Source organism: Phragmites australis, chromosome 8 (assembly GCF_958298935.1).
Source record: "Phragmites australis chromosome 8, lpPhrAust1.1, whole genome shotgun sequence".
In the NCBI taxonomy this organism is placed as follows: domain Eukaryota; kingdom Viridiplantae; phylum Streptophyta; class Magnoliopsida; order Poales; family Poaceae; genus Phragmites; species Phragmites australis.
In genome coordinates this window covers 22635602-22653336 of record NC_084928.1, presented here as the reverse complement: position 1 = coordinate 22653336, position 17735 = coordinate 22635602, and the positions used below count along the sequence as shown (strand labels likewise).

Genomic DNA, 17735 nt, shown 5'->3' with positions numbered 1-17735 from the left:
TTCATACACACACAGAACATGCAATCGAACAAGAATTGAAATCAATCGATGACTGAACCCATGAAACAAGACATAAGAGGGCATCTGATAGTGTGAGTTACTGTGATGCCGATGGCGTTGTCTAGCCCCTTGAGCTTCAGGAAGGCGAGGCACAAGGATGCCTAGGGGCACACGTAGGAGATGTAGAGGTGGTACCTCCTCGGCATGGCGGGGAACCAGGTGGAGGCATCCCTGGACACCGAGCTCCGGAAGGTGGACAGCGATCGATCGAAGGCGCCAACATCGGTGACCTCATCCTTGGTCCATCGCGGCGGTTGGGGGTGGTAGGGGAGGATGGGGTATGCCCTTGGCGATGAGGCCCTGCTCTCTCCCGACGGCGAGGCTGGCGGAGATGGGGAGGGAGGGGGCCGGACCTGAGGGGGCCAGAGAGGTGGTGGGGCGCTCAGATATGAGTTTGCAGTTGTTTGGAGAAGGTTCTGTGTCTATATAGTTAAGACATGGGCGTTGCGTTGGGCATTGCAGTGCGAGAAGCTCCAGTTAAAGATGCGTCTGTACTCGTTGCGTGGGGTGTTGCAATGCGGGACGCTCCAGTTAAGACGCATTTGTATTGTGTTATTAGTTCAGATAATTTTATTTAGAACAATCTGTATTATTAATATAGACGGTTATAAGTGAAAATTGTCTGAACTAAAGCGTCCCACCGTACGGAAACTACTATTAATATTTTTCAGACGGTTCTAGTTTGAAATTATCTGTAATATCATTTTCACAGACAGCTCCGAATAGACGTTTGTACAAAAATGTACTACTAAATTATTTCTGTAGTAGTGATCAGCAGTTGCGAGCACGGAAGGTGCTGCTGGCACGATGGATTCTCCAGCAACTCAGGCCGCCGTCACACCACACCGCCGGATCCGGAGAAGAAGAGTGCAGTCGAGAAAAGGCAGAGGACGGGAGGATGGACGCGAGCACTGGCAACGGCACTAGCGTCGTTAGCCGAAGCAATGCGTGCCGGCGAGGGGACAACAAACACGCTGACGTTTGTGGCTGTCATAGCTGTATTTTGGTTCAATCGGATAATGGATTCATTGATAGGATAATCAGAATTCAAAATTGAAAGGTTGATGGATGGGTCAAGGTGTAGAGATATCGGGAATGCGATGCAGTGCAATACACAAACTGCTGCTGTTCTTCCCCCTTTTTTCAATGGAAAAAATAGAAACAAAATACTAAGTTTGGATAGCATTGTGGTGAGCATGCATAGTACTGCTATCAGCGAGAACAATTCGAATTCCTATCATTCCCATCCTTTCTTTTTTCATTACAATACGAGTGCATTCTCTGCACATACTGCAGCATCATGCTCATGAAGGACGAGGCTCGCCTAACGTAACTGTAGCATCACTGACCACATCAGAGGACAGTTAATGCCAGAGGAACCATTTCCGCTCCTGAATGCTGCCAAGGTTCACAACTGTACAAAGAACACTAGACGAAATTATGAACCATCTTACTATTTGCCTTTATCAATATACGCAATGTAAAGAAGGGCACATGCATGCACACATTAATTACTAAACTAATAGTCTAAACTTCAGTGATACACGAATCCGTGTCCAGAAAACAACTTGGGCATTCACATGATTATTTACTAAGAAAGTGACCACCAAAGCTAAATAATATCAACCTTGGATGCACACACGTCTCACTAAACGCGAATCATCATAAAATTATCAGAGAACACAATATAATCTGGTCATCACCTTACCATAAAACCGCTATACATTTACATATATATGCACTGCTTTCTGCTAGATCACAGCAGTCACAAGAATACATCTCTTAACCAGTATTTGTAGGTCAACACCATAAAGCCAACACACATCTAATCTGCTGCTCAGTAGCCATCGTTTCACATGGAATAGGTAAACATTGCAACTTGGTTAAACGGTTGCTTAATTCGAAAATCTGGGAACTAGTCAGTAGCAGGGGAGGGATTACAGTAGAATAGTTAAAAAGACTTCCGGTTCATACTTGGATAATCACCAAAACACGCCTCCCAAACTTATGAAGTACACCCCTGAAGATCTTGTGTAGCTGTTGTCAGAACTGTTAGAAGTATAGTGGTCCTAGCTAATAAGATGACGATGCGTGGGTTCGTATTTCATGTGTAATGAATTCGAATCATAATGATCGTCCACTAATCCCAGTTTTCTCCCATACTCGAGGCTAATCGCCCTCTAATTACCGGACTTCTCCCGTCAAGAAGAGGTTTTGATTTAACCATCAAGACAAAAGCCCTTTGTTGAATTTTTCTTGCTTGCTTGCAATGATGCGTCGCTGCCCCTTTATATAGAGAGGGGAAATTATAATCCAAATCTAACTTCAAATCTTAACTTACCTAATTTATCTTTAGCTGAATTAAAAACTAATCAAATTCTATCTCCTAATCAAATCCAACTTATCTTCTGCCCATAACAACTAGATAACTTACCTAAACTAATTTGACTCTTTCAATAACTACATCAGCTTATACATTTCTCAGCAGGAGTCATTACTACATGTTTTCTGTGACTAATGGATATAGTTGACATAATTAAGCAAGTTCAAGTGCTTGTCAAACAAATTTACAGGTTTAGTTAACCTGAGGCACAATCGGACAAGTTTGAGAATAAGAATTCTGGCGTAATTCACTCCTATATCTTCTGGTGTTTATATTGATGTGCTAAGCATATGCATAATGTCCATTGCACTTGATGGTTCATCCAAGTTTAACTTCTCACTGCATAATGTACAAAAGATCAATCGACAACAGCTACCTAAGATGGTTTTGTCTACATGGCTAACTCTGTGCTATTGTATGTTTCTTAGATTTTATTCTTCACACCAGAAAAAAATTATGTCGAGCTGTCCATTGTAATATATTGATGTCAAGCATGTGGCTTTTTGGTTTTCTAACAAGACTATTTTGTTAGATCTCATCTGCCCTTTGGAAACTAAATATAGCCTATTTGAGGAAGCTGATAGGTTAACAGTATATGCAACAACAAAAGGGTAATATAGAATGTTTACTGACACTTGTCTTTTTGCATTGGTTGTGTCAAACATTTTTTCTCTCATTTGAATAAATGAGGGTGGTTGTGAACTGTGATGCTGAAGTAATACATGAGTTGTTGGTGATTATGCTTTGCTGAAAATAAGTTCTTCAGCAATTTTTGATATTGCAGAGAACAGGATTTATAGTTCACTTTGCTACTAGTTCCGTTTCTAAGATATCATTTTTAGACATTCACATGCTCTATAACATACACCTTTGACCATTAACTTTTATGCAAGGTACAACAAGGAATGTTTTGGAAGTACTTTGATGACAATTCTACCAATATTATTTGAATATGACGAATCATAATGCTTCAACAGATATCATTGGTCAAAGTTTCAAAACTTTAATATCATGCATTCTATTAGGCACTCTATGACGGTAAGTAAAGTTTCATAAGGGTGCTCAAGCTCAAACGGAAAAAAAACTATCAAATATCAAACAAGTACTTGTAAACAGTCGGACAATACATTACCATATTTTTTGCCCTACAACCTGTTACTACAATTTCCTTTCAGAAACAAGAACGATGAAACTGGTTGCTCAGATTGATGAGAGAAGATATCCTCTTTAAGCTGATGCTTGCTTGTTGCAATATTTCCAGTTTGCCACTATTGTTCATAAAAAACTGTGCTGCATATTAATTGAGGGCAACTCTGCAGAAACAACTTATGCATGGAGAGCAATACTTGAAACACTTCATACATGCTGTAGCTTGTCAGTAGTATCTTAGCCTTTATTTGATAATCTGAAGGAATAGTTGACTTGCTACACTTTGACAATGATTTTCTGTAGATAGTGTAATGACCAGATTCAAACAAGTGCCAACAATAGCAGTTACGCAATTATTCTATATGGTCACTGGAATATTGCAAAAAGGGAACTCCTTGGAGAAAAGTTACCTCTTTGCGCCTTCTTGGGAGCAGTTACACCAACATTTGATTTGTTTAACTTAACAGTCATATTGAAAGTTTCTATCACAGCTGTCTCCACCGTTTCCAGGGTTCCAGAGGTGAGCAGAACTCTTCCTTTCTCAGAATAATACCACTGGACCCATTTAGCTACTATTTCCTAAAAGACCCCTGCAACAGATTGACAAAATGGAGAAACATAAACATCAGGAATCAAAAGAGTAAATTTCAAAAACCTACAACTATTTTTTCTGAAAGGGACTACTATTATTTTATGTTCTGAAATAAAAACTGTTACTAGTACTATTTTTTCTGAAAGGGACCACTATTATTTTATGTTCTGAAATAAAAACTGTTACTAGTACTATTTTTTGTATTTATAGAACCCTTGTCAAGTAGTCCTGGGGTCATTGAATGCGCCATCAACCCTGATTCCTCTGACTCCGGGTTAGACTTTCAAGTGGCAGTCAATAGGACATGAATGCACTCATGGCAAGCAATAAGAATCATGCAGGTAATGGTAAAAATATAATTTGGGTTATGTCGAGACCGGCCCAAAAAAATGACCAATCTCATCTATGTGCTGAGCCTAAAAATCAATCCTAACACATAGTGACTTTGTAGATAAATATCATTACAGTATCACACTTAATCGTCATTAAACGTCTTACAAAAGTGACTTTTAAGAGTCAAGATCTAAATAAAACTGCAACGGAACTATGTAGACTCTAATCTTTCACGACAACTCCACAGGCAAACTAACGTAGAAAGAAACTTAGAACGATCCATCCTCAACGAATTCTCCAGCATCATCTCCAACTAAGTGTTTGGTAGCAAGAGTGAGCACATGTTGCACTCAGCAAGTTGTGAGGAAATATTATGCATTTGAAGGCTTAACAACAATATAGCAATATGGTTCTTTTGCAGAAAACAACATTTACGTGAAAAACATTTGAAAAGCAAGTAATAATTAAGTAAACAGTAAATAAACAACCACCTCAAGATTCCAACCATCTTGACTTAATCGACTTTCAACCCCTCAACCATGGTTCCTACCACCAAAGTTGAACAACACTTCAATCATAGTTCCCACCACTATGATTGATCAAACCAACCAAACCATCAAGTTCTAATCATATGAGATTTTTCTTGCCACTCTTGACTATGAATACAGCTGATTAACTAGTTTTACACTCTGTAGAGGTCGTACACTTTACCCAAGGTATGACCATACTCTTTTGCCGACACCCGTAACACCTTATACATTGCCGAGGTGTGCGCCGAGTTGACCACTTCAAAGCATTTACAATGCTCCTCTTAGCACGTGCATACCCACTAAGGTTTTACCATCGCGTGAATACACCTCAACAACGGAAACCCACTCTTGAGCTAATGGAACATCCTAGAAGTACACCCTTTCGTTCCACACAACCGGATGATCTACAAAATACTGAGTAAGCAAATTAATTGGCTATGCCCGTCATGTTCCAGGATTGTGGTTGTACTGTTTACACGGAAAGATCCCTTCACGAACCGTTCCTTAGATTTGAGCAAGACTACCACAACCCAACCGTACATCCTGTATCGTTCTCATCATCTATTTTCTCAAATCCCTATTCCATGTTGCTACAAAAATTAGGCCACCATCTTACACTTTAGTTGCATAGGAACATTTATCAAATTCCATTGTGCCATTATCATGATCACCATCTCAAACAAGGTTAAACATCATCTACCGTTTTATAACCAAAATCATAACCATGGCAACAAAGATGATAAAGGAAAACTAGAGTAAAACCTAACTCTTGGGATTCCTGACAAATTATTAGCATGCATATTTGTAAAACAAAATTTTTAAAATTAGGATCAATATGGTCAATAACACAACTTGCCTTCACTATACTCAGTTGGATCTTCGAAGTCTTGGTACTGAAATCCTTCTAGCTCCTTCGGAACATTAGTGTCTACTCGTGAACACCAAGATCCAAAAAGAATCAAATATCACGTAACAAACATCATCATACACAAGATCATATTTTTTGGACATTCAGGCAAAAGAACAAATCAAATTAGAGCTATGATTAACAAGTTGCAGCTTCCGAACGATTAAAACAGGGAAAAAAATTAACTACATATTAAATTATGTGATTAAAAAAATTTCTAGAATTTTCTGAAGCAATATATGATTTTCTAGGATTTTTTATGATTTTTCTGAAATTTTTTAGCATTTACTTGAATTATAAAACTATATAAAAACATTAAACAGAATTAAATAACATTACCAAAACATTATTAAACATTATTAAAACTATTTCCTACTTTATCCCTATTTTCCAGAATTATTTTTACTAAAGGAAAACATTACTTTAAGCATATACCGAATTAAACCGATTATTGAAACATATATATTGCATCATCAAAACCAAAACAAATAAAAAGAAAAAGGAAATGCTGATTGGGCTGCTGATTTAGCATCTAAATCCGACGTGGCGTGACAGCTGAGCAAAACAGTTGACGTGGCCAGCTAGCGCGGCTATCCGATGTGGCGGCTAACGACGCTAATGGCCGGTAGACAGCGCCGTCAAGCTCATTAAATCTGGACAGTTGATGATGGATCGGACAGCTTGGATTTAAAATCACGAAGGGGTATCTACCGATCTAATCTCAGCCATCAAGAACAAATTGAATGGCGGAGGACTTACCCTTCTCAGCTTCGGTGCGAAGGACGGCGTCACACCCCTCCCGCGGCGGCGCACGGCGGAGCTCGTCAGAAACTGAGCTACGGTGCTAGTTCATTGATGACGTGCAACAAAAGATAATCCTCGGGTCCTGGCGAGTCTATCTGATTTACACGTGGGTGATGGCAGGCTACACAAAGAGCTGGCGGCGGCGAGGTATGCTGGCAGTTTTCAGAGCTTGGTGTAGTCAAGGTTCTACGGCCAAACTCGCGACGAGGAGGTGGGGAAACTAATTGGGATGCCCTGGGAGGGGTCCTCAACCGCATATTTATACCAGAGACCCCTTGAAGAGTCCTAATCGATTTGGAGTTGGGGTTTCTGGCTACGAGTTGAACTCAAACTCAAATCCTCGAGTTTAAATCATCTTTCCTTGGGATAAAGCAGCAATCGGACACGAAGTCCATGGCGAACATGCTAGCTGGCTTCTTGGTCCTTTCCTTCCTTTGCTTCCTGTGGGATTTGATTGGGAATCCTCCTTCGTTTTGGATGATGAACAGGAGAGAGAGGGAGGGGAATTGCGGGAGGAAGGAGAAGACAGAGGCGAGCTGTCTCGAACACACGCGTGGGAACGGGCTGGAATCGACATGCGGCCCGGGAAAGAAAGAGCGCCAGGAGGGAGAGAGGGATTGGCTAGGCCGGATAGTTGGCCAGGTTGGAAATGAAAAAGAGAGGAGGGAGGAGAGGATGGACCTGAATCCGGGTTTAGGCCCGAGAGGCTTTGCCTTTTCCCTTTTTTCTTTTCTATTTCTTTTCTGAAGTATTCTCTTATGTATGTACATAAATGTATGTATAACATGTATACTTATTATTATTATATATATAGCAGCACACACATAGTATTCAAACAATTCCAAGCAAGTATATATTTATACATATATATATACATTTTTTTTTAGCCCTTTCCATATATACATACATATAAATGTATATACATGCATATGTGATGCATGTATATACATTTATATGTATGTATATACGCACTTAGGTTTTATTTAGTTTTACAAAAGCTTCATTTCCTTTTTGTTATCTCTTTTGGATTCAGAATTTTTCACTGTTACAGGTTAACTGAAATAGGAAAATGTTATTATGGCAGCTTCTAAAAGAGTGGAGATGTTGAGGAATATCACATCAAACTTCAAATTAGCTTCTAGATAAAATGTAGTCCTTTGTAAATAGTGATGGAAGCCTAGGTCCCTATTATCCCTTCCTTGAAAACCATATACTCAAGCAGTAGATTTGAGACCAACTGGCTATCAGTTGTTTTCTAGCCAACTAAAATCGCTGTCCATGTTCTTTGTACCTTCACAGGTCTTGTGTGTTTCCTTAACCTCATATATATAGACAACTTCTTCATTCATTTAAACAACACAAACATCTAATACATGCTAGTGCCAAACAAATTGGTGCTTAACAGATGATAGCTCAGCTTGATAGGGACGCCTTTGTGGGCAAAACCTACATGCACGGTCTGTGGACCAATCCATGGCTTAGTAGAGGTACTGCATGACAAGTCTTAGGGCCAAATAAGTAGTTAGAAGAAGATAAGTTAGTTTGACATAATTCAGCTGGGGGATAAGTTTGGATAGTCTTTGTCTTTTTCGAATAGTATTAGATTGTCAGGGGCACAAACAATTAAAAGGAGGCTGCCAGCATTGTAAACTTGAATTTTCCTGGATCAAGTTTAGCTGGCATCGGGAGATAGCTTGCCTCCAACATCACACTACTTATCAATCTAAGTCCGGGACCCACAATCTTCTTTGCCCTTCTCTCACATTCCACAAAATCCATAGCACAGTTATTTTCCTTGGTTTCATTAGAAACTAACCAGTTTCTGGCCAATACTAATAGAAGTTTTATTTCAGTATTAGGTCATGGTTCTTTTAGATAACTACAGATCAAAACAGTGACTTACAGCCTGTTAAAAAAAACTGTTCCAGAATAGTTTCCAAAGCGCCAAATACTAAGCTATATAAAGAACGTCTAGTAATATCCGGTATTTAATGGGAGTTATTGTGGAGGGCCTTGCATTGCTCAGAAGTTATACAGAGTTCACAATTCTGTTGTGAAAATTTGCTTGTCTTACAAATTGCACATTCAAAGTTTAACAGTTAACACTCATGCCTAGATTCTTTGATTCTTCTATATTAATGATAATAATAATACTGGATGGCCAACATATAAAAAATGTCATATATGAACATATAACATGAATTGGAAAATAAACATTTTCCACAAAAAACTATAAAGTCAAGAAGTTTCCATAGGATTAACCAATAGAAAAAGAAATGCAGCACTACCAGGGATCTTGCAACTTGCAAGTCAATAGTTTCTTACTGTTACCTTTGAAAATTGTGTCTCCAAAGAAGAAGCTGCCACACCAAGAGGTTTCATATTGTCGGTGCATTATCCGGATAATTGACTATATAAGTTGTTTCTGGATTTTCCTCTCTTGTTTGAGCTCCTTGATTGCAAGATGCATTTCTCAGATTTTTTCTTCTAGTCTTTTTAACACGCTGGCTATTGTTATTCTGATCAATTATGCTGCAACTTTGAACATCATCTTGTGCAGCTACTCTTTCCATATCATTTTGTACTTTCTTTATCCGTTTCTTTGGCACTCTTTTTGTTTTCGGTACACAATTTGATGGATCAATCACAATTTCCGTTCCAGGTACACCTTGTTCTGACTGCTTTGTCTCTGCTTCCTTATCACTGCACACTTGTTTCTTCATTTTGCCTTTGTTTTCAGAGAGATGTGCTCTATGCTTTTTGCTAGATGAAGTTCTTTTCTCTTGCCTCTTCTCTGATCTTGAAACTTTTGCAGGTCTGTGTTGAATGGTTTCTTCTTGCAGGGCATATAGTGACGGTGTGCTAGCATTATCAAGTATCCTAGTGGTGTCTGCTTCCAACCTAATCTGGGTCTTGTTGTGTACTGTTCTATCTTTATGCTCATTCCCACTCGCATGACTTAGCTGTTTGTCATTCCCAGTAGAAATACATGGTTCTGGTTCTTTCATTGATTGCATGCTATCTCTCCTGAGATCCACAGGCTCTTCTCTGCTTCTCTGAGGTGATGTTGCAGTCACGGTATCAGCCATTACTGGAGCTTTACATCCTTGTTTACCTATTATGCTTATATTATGAGTAAACTCTTCGCAGTGAGCCGTGTGAGCAACGTTTGCAGAAGTCCTGGGCGCTTCAGTTTCTTTAATGCCATTGAGATCACTCACACTAATGTCCAGGGGTGTTTTGTTGTTTCTCAACTCAGATGGTGACATGTTGAAACAATCAGATGACAAACCATCAGCTCTTTCTGAAACTACATTGGTACTAAACTGGTGAGCATTATCCTTTGCACAAGTCATATGTTTGTCACTAATGAACGGCAGAGATGGTTTTGTTCCTTGAATGCAATCCAGATTCTCTGTGCATATCTCTGCAAATTGTTCTTTGCTTTCAAATTCAGATGATGTGGTGGTAATACTGTTAGGGCCCAGATCATGATCCTTTGCAGAACCAGTTTGTGCTTCTTTTTCTGATGCGTATATCATAGAAGTTCTATCACTTGCACCAGTCATCTTCTTGTTATAAGTGGGCTCAGGCAGTTCTATTTCTCCAATATTATCCTGATTTTTTTCACTAGTGTTCATAACTGGTTCTCCATTTTTCATATCTTCTCTGCTTCTCTGAGGTAATGTTGCAGCCACACTTTCCTCGATCCTATCATTCGACAAACTGATACCAGTTAAGTTGCTACTGCCTGATACTTCATCAGGATCAGATTGGCCACCATAACTTGCAGAAACTTCTTTGTCAATTGCAACTATTGGGTGTGAAAAAACAATATCTTTCTTTTCTTCAGTACTACCTTGTTCAAGGCTTCCTTCTACTGGTGTGTGAACCTCTGTAACCGTTCTTCTGATTTCTGTAATATTTGCATCACCATTAGCAACAGTTTTGCAACTAAATGCATTGCTTAGGACGAACCATTCCCTTGATTCCTTGGCTCTTTTGATGTTATTCATCAGTTCTTTCCTGTCTAGATGCGGCCTTCTTAATAAAGCACCTGGATATCCGTGTGCCTTATCTAATCCATCCCTTTTCATCCCATGCCTATGCATATAAAACAACCTCCTCGGAAATTTGGACTTACTGTTCCTCCAGACCAACTTGGATGCAGCAAATACAAGGCAGACACTGCATAATGCTGCAAAACCGCTCCATGCGAAGCCCCCCAAAGGAGTCGCCATTCTCTGTGCAACTGAAACCTCACCATTCACAGCTGGCGATTCCATCCTCTCAGTGGCAACAAACTGAAACAATGAGCTGTTCTTTGGAGCCATATGCCGGCCGCTTTTGAGCTCCTTGCCCATCACTCTAGCACAAGACATCGTAGCATCCGAATAGCAACTCCGCTCTCCATCTGCAGCCTCACTCTTGTTAATGATTTCATCTTCATCTACCTCAACGTGCATCACATTCCCTTCTGGGTCTTCATAAACACTGAACACAGGACCAGCCCCAGTCCCGCAGAAAGTGATTTCCTCTGCAACTCCAATCACATCCTTCTCATTGTCCAATTCAGACTTCGAGGCAAAATTCCCACTTCGAAAAGCATCCAGACCACCAGAAATTTCCAATTTCTCGTCAAGATCCGACGATGGCTCAGCACCCAAAGAACCAGATGTTGGTTCTTGGCTATCCAAAGACCCTAGCTCGGGGAACACATCGTACGGAGGACGCACCTGGTGCCGTACAACTAGCGGCGGCAGGGGCGAGGTCTTCTCGCGCAGCGCGTTCCGACGGCGTGGCGGCGGTCGTGGGAGCCGCGCCAGGACGAGGGAGACCTCGCAGCTGGAAGCCGCAAAGCGCTTCCAAGAAAGGATTCTGACGGCTGGGGCGTACCTGGGCGCCGGGGTGGGGTTGCCGGCGATCTGGCAGGAGAAGCGGGGGGACGCGAGGAATGGGGAGGAGGTAGAGGCCGCCATTTGGGGTGGACGATGGGAGCTAGAGGAGGAAGGCAGGTGGGTGAAGACGAGAAGGGACGTGGATGGCCATGGCGGCTGGGGGAGCTAAAACCTTGGCACGCTAAGTCCTTGTCTTTGGAAATGGAGAAGAGAACGAGTCGCTTGCGCCAGCTGTGGCATTATGTTGGTATTAAACTAGTTACATGTATATTGTAACGGAAGCAAAAATAAAATTATTGCAATAAAAAAGAGGTGGCCGGTTCCAGCAGAGGAGGGGCAGTGCCAAAGTCTGCCATGGGAGGGGTAGTGGCATGGTGAACGGTGCCTATGACCGGGGCAGAGGTACAGTGAGAGTGGTGGGGGTGTCAATGGTAGTGACAGTTCTCACTGTTATGAGAAAGAGAGTGAAGTATTTAAAGGGATAGAGGAAACGAAGTATTACGGTAGTTAATTTAATAGTTTCTGATTAGATTGGATAATTAAAAATTTAAAGATTTGAAACAAAATATCAACCAGATGCTCCCTTTACATACCCCTTCAAACATTTAGAAAAAAAACAAATATGTGAACAAAATAGAGCAATATTGTCGGGTACTCTGGTAAGGGAAACATGTATGTTCATTTTGATATAAAGTGATGTTTCTGATTCTTTAAATCATATATTTCATCAAAGTAAATCCTACATCTTGATTCTGAAATGAAGAAAAGAAAAAGGTAAACTAAGAAAAATAGAGTTACTACTTATTTTTAAGTGCATGGCTTGATTCCCTAGATGGCTCAATCATAGAGCCCTTCAGTAATTTGTATTCATCTTTGAAAAGTGAAATAAGACAGTAAAAAATTAAGGTATAAATTTGATGTAGATAGCTTATGATAACATTTGAATATACGATACAACTAAGCTAAAATAATAGCACCATTTTCCTAAAGTGACAATGGCACAATTAAGTTACAAAGATGAATATTTTGGGACTAAATTAGTAAAGTGAATAAAAGGTATTATCAGTTGTGGTATGTGGGAATAGTTCCTTAGTTTTTCAACCGAATAAGGAATTCATGTCAGAGTAAACTTCATAAATTTGACAAAAACTCTAGTTTTAGTATTAAAAAGCTAAAATTCACACTAGGGGTTGTCAAGTATCAATAATAAAGGTTACAGTAAAGAGCTCACGACCCACACTATCTTGAATTATATTAGAAGCAATGTTCAAAGTACCATTGACATGAAAAAATTTGATAATCAGTGCTCCATCGTCAATTAGCTCAAATGTCAAACACGGCCGAAGAAGCACCACTAAGAATGAGTCAATAAACTAATTAACAACCTTACACATGACATATCAATAAAAGGTCCTATTTGGACTAGATGAATTCCATAGGAATTTTGAAGGAACTGTACCAATTCCTACACAATTCCTATGCTCCAAACAACTCATTCAAGATTACGAAAATGCATATGATGTAGGTCCTAACTTCTTTCTTGATCCAATATGAAACTGAATTTAGTTAAGGTGAGAACAGACTTGACAATCTTAACACTAAACAATATATTGAGAAGCAAAATAATCAAGTGTGGGTTAAAGAAAGCATCATTAGCAAGCTCATCAACAGATAGGTCTCAGGTTGGTCTCCGCATTTGTGCCACAAAGACGTAACTAAAAGAACCAGAATTAGATTTACATTTGAAGTAATTCTTTATTGTCATGTCGACCAAACTTCTTAAGCCTGCTTCTCACACTCTGCTCAAATGAACCAAGCGAATACTTAGCTTCCCATAAACAACCTGTAACCTGACAGCCATTCGTATGTCGCGCTCCAACGCATCGTTGATCAGCTCAGAATTTTTCTTCAATTCAGAGATAGAGAACCAAAATTCAAAGTTAAAAGGAAGTACATGAAACTCCAATATACGTTCTCACAACCTTTTTGTTAATGCACTGCAACAAAGATAATCAAGCAATCAATCGTGCGAAGAATAGCTCAAGAAAGCAAGGAAGAAGCTAGGAAATGATCATAGAGGGCCTACACAGTTGCTGTTGTCCGAGATCGATCCACACATGATCCCTTGCCAAATCCTAGTTTTTCTCTAGTTGTCGCATTCTGAAAAAAAAAAGAATCAGAGTAGCATAAGATAAATGAAGAAGCATAGGTCAAATCTATAAGTAGTCATAACTAGTTATCCATATAAGTCTCAGAAAGGGTACAACTAATATCTTTATTCAATTGCTCTACTTTTGATATTTCTAGCCGTGCAACCTTTGTCACTTCATTGACATCATTTTCCATGCACCTTTTTACCTCTAAAAGTTAAAAATAAAAAATAAAACACATTAGTGATGCAACACCAGGGCAAGAAAAAAAATGCCTATGCTGCCCTATTTGTAGAAAAAAAATGCCTATGCTGCCCTATTTGCAGAAAATAAATGCCTATGCTGCCCTATTTGCAGAAAATAATTGATATACCAAATGGAACCTTTCATCGATGTTGCCTTCGTGATAAATTTTGACTCCTCATTTGATTTTTGCACAAAATGAGGTATTTTAGATGAACGGCCAATATTGTTTAGTCAACAAGCTAGCTAACAACATCTTGAATATGTATTACATAGATATATTCTGAAGTAATGCTAAGATATGATAGCTCCAACATCTAACAAGGGTCCCTGATACTTAGATAAATTGTACCAAAATAACTCCAATTTGTTGTTGACGACAGCCACCATCTGGCCAATGGCGCTGTGCATGTCACCCCCTTGCCGCCACAGTTGTGTCGAACGCGTTTCGTGGGAAGAAGAGCGCCGGGAGGTACGACACACAGTCGCCCCAGCAGCAGCAGACACGGGTGTAGGCGGTCACATCGCAGACGTTACTGAGCATCAACAGGACGTGTTGCATGACACTTATCTATTCAACCTATTTATTCCCTAGGGAGTTTCTGGCTAGAACAATTTTATTATCACACGCAAGAGAATGATCGCCTAACACACCCACCTAGTGTTTAGAGCTCTCATTGTAATGTTGCTCTAAAACAAAACAATCAATGATAGTAGAGAACAGAGGATACCAATGTTCAGGAAGCTATCAGGCAGATGTATCCAAGTAGTTAAGAAAATCTATAGTCATGTAGGGAATGACAAACTTTGTCAAATAAACGCTAGGTCATAAGGCAACGGTGGCAGTGGGCCTAGCGGGGAGGAGGCAGGGATGGGGTGGCGGGGAGGCGTGTGGCTCGGGAGAAGGCGGGGCTATTACATAGGGGGCCCACCTGGCGACGCGGCTCCTATGTGAGAGAGGGAGATGGGGTGGGCGTGGGACTCATGAGTCTCGAGCGGAACTTTTTGGGTACTTTTTAAGTAGTAGATATCATGAAAAAGAAAACATATCTCTCCCAAAGTTTTGCCATACATGGTTTTTTTTTTATCAAAATCAACCAGTAATAGTTTTATCTAATAATTAATAGAAAAGTCCATTTTACTAAATTTTCTGTTGTCCATATAACCACTTTAGACTCTATTTTTGTCTCAATTTACCCATCAATTACAAAATAGGTTAATTTACATCCTAATGGTACCTTTTATCTTTATGCAAACCATGTTTTAAGTTTAATGTTGTGAGGTCATTTATGACATCATAACTTATGTTACAAAACATTTAAAAAGTCATGACTATCTGTTTAGGTTGGAAACCTAAGATCAGTTTAACCATTTAGTAGTCATAAACAATTAGTCATAAACAATTATGAAAAAAATAGTAAAATTTCAAATACACTTTTATAAGCAGAAATAAATCAAATGTCACTAGGGAGTGAAAGTGTCTGTTTTAGTAGTTTAGGGGTGAAGTGCATTGAAAATAGATTAGGGGCTATGTGCACAAACTGAAAATTTGAGGGGACAAAATAAACTTTTCCCTTTCGTTAATTGCCAGGAAGTAAATTAAATTTCAGTTAGCTCTCAACATCACTTGATCCTCATCTACTACCACTTCGGCCTCCATTATGATTGGGAAAATTATCACAAACACTGTTTTTTAAGGCGAACAACACTTTATTGTCATTTTATATGGTTAATGTATAAAACTGTGGTTTTGCGGAATTTGATCCTTAAAGGTGCAGTTTTGGAATACAATATGTCAAAGAAAGCATAGTTTGTGAAATTGAATCTTTAAAGTGTAGTTTTGCGAAACCAGTTAATAAAAGTGCGGTTTTCTAATATTTTTCCATTGTTAATATAGTCTTGCAGATATTAAAAGTATAGTTCTCCAAATATTAATTTGGAGACTCCAAGTTATATACAAACAAATAGTAACAGGATGTAGAGGTCCAGCATCAACTTGACACCACAAATAGCACAGCAAAAAACAACGAGCCTCACAGAGGAACAAGTTTTTAGTTTTTTTTTTATTGGTTATGCCAAATGCGGTTAATTTCCTCAAAAAAATGTGGTTAATTTTTACAATTTCTTGAAGTGCATAAATTTATAAAACCAACTTGTTGGTATTGGTGCTAATTTTGATTTGGTATCTAATAAAAGCATAGAATCCTACAATATTAAGATCTTTTTCCCAAAGGTAAAGATCTCCGATGGCCAGAGTTGGCGAGTTGCAGTAGAAACACCAAGGGACCCATGTGGCATGTAGCGCCACCTGAGGAAGTTGAATTTGCCCTACATCGGCAAGAACCTCTTCATGTGCTGCAAGTAAAGCAAACCACCTGTAGCAATGATGAATGATCATTTTGTCATAACATGCTTTGTTCTGCCATTTCCAGATGAGATGGCCCAGCAAATGGATGCCAGACCAGGTATGTAGGATTCTCCTCTATGTGGCAGTAACTATTTGGATGATCCAATTGACTAAAATGAATTGTCCTGACACTACTGCAGAATACCTCATCAATGTCGGTTCAAAATCGCCATCAGCGACGGGTTTTAAATCGACACTGATTACTCGGTACTAATAGTCACTGACTATCAGTGCCGGGTATGAAACCGGCACTGAAAATCACTATCAGTGTCGGTTCCATCTACGAATCGGCACTGATAATGAATTATCAGTGCTAGTTCTAAAATAAAACCGGCACTAATAGATATTCGGTAGCAAAAAAAATAGCACAATCCAAAATGCATCACATCCATGCATCCATTCTTCTAATGTTTAAGTCACGATAAACGCTTAATACATTAATTCAAATGACATGCATTTCTAAAATTACATCAAATACCATTGCATACATAGTTGATATCTAAAATTTCAACTCCAAATATTGTTACTATCACACTAAAACTTAAGGTGTGACTAGTACTTTCCTTCTCGGACCTTCCTGCATTGAGGACCAAGTAATGTATACCCCTATTGCTGAGCAAGAAGACATAAAATTGAAGTCAATCTGCATCCAAGTGTTCTAGTAAAAATCCTACAGACAAAGTGCAACAATATAGAGGAAAATTTTAATATTATTGAAATAATCCTAACTATAAACTATAGGTTCATGTCACCAATCGTTTCAGCTATATGTAACCGTGATAGCCTAGGAGTCATTGCAAGCACACCCTCATTCTGTTCAAGTGCTTTCAATTTCAAATAGCTGTAGTCCAGAAACATATATCCAAGTTGCAGGTTAACCGATTGTAGAAGCGCATAAACAATAGATCTTTCAGCCATAAGTCTTTGATCTGTTTTGGAGCTTGATGCTGTTAAAGTGATATATCCTTCTTTAGGAAAGCAATGCTAAAAGAGATAGTGATCTTCATTTTATTGTTATTTGCCAATGTGGTTGTCACCACAGGTGGTGTGCCACCAAGATCCGCAATAATGTCATGCAGCCATTGTAGATAAGGAAGCATCTACATCAATCCGCATGTTAGTTTATGAGTTTGTTAACTGCAAACTGCAATATTAACTGATCTTTTATAATTTATAGCAAAGAGATTTTCATCTCTGAGCATGCAGATGTACCTACGACAAAGTCATAGGTATGTCTACATGCCCAGAGAAAAAAATGCCAATGCCATATCAATCAGCA

General features: G+C 39.2%; 1 protein-coding gene across 3 annotated transcripts; it reads right to left on the bottom strand.

Moving 5' to 3' along the window:
* Nucleotides 1–1108: 1108 nt before the first annotated feature.
* Nucleotides 1109–11877, bottom strand: LOC133926794 (uncharacterized). 3 transcript variants are annotated; one of them, XR_009911186.1, is made up of 3 exons: nucleotides 9090–11877; nucleotides 4003–4182; nucleotides 1109–1474 (listed from the first exon to the last, which is right to left on the bottom strand). XR_009911186.1 is itself a non-coding variant. In XM_062372895.1 (2 exons), exon 1 carries the CDS (start codon nucleotides 11735–11737, stop codon nucleotides 9137–9139), a length of 2601 nt encoding a protein of 866 aa, XP_062228879.1. In that variant the 5' UTR covers nucleotides 11738–11877; the 3' UTR covers nucleotides 3897–4182; nucleotides 9090–9136. The 3 variants fall into 3 exon arrangements, 1 of the variants encoding a protein (XP_062228879.1); XR_009911185.1 differs by lacking the exon at nucleotides 1109–1474 and adding an exon at nucleotides 1623–3889; XM_062372895.1 differs by lacking the exon at nucleotides 1109–1474 and having other exon boundaries at nucleotides 3897–4182.
* Between the last annotated feature and the right edge of the window lie 5858 nt (nucleotides 11878–17735).

What these genes read in the sequence shown, in the direction of transcription:
- LOC133926794 (XM_062372895.1), bottom strand. Translation starts at nt 11,737, where the DNA reads ATGGCGGCCTCTACCTCCTCCCCATTCCTCGCGTCCCCCCGCTTCTCC.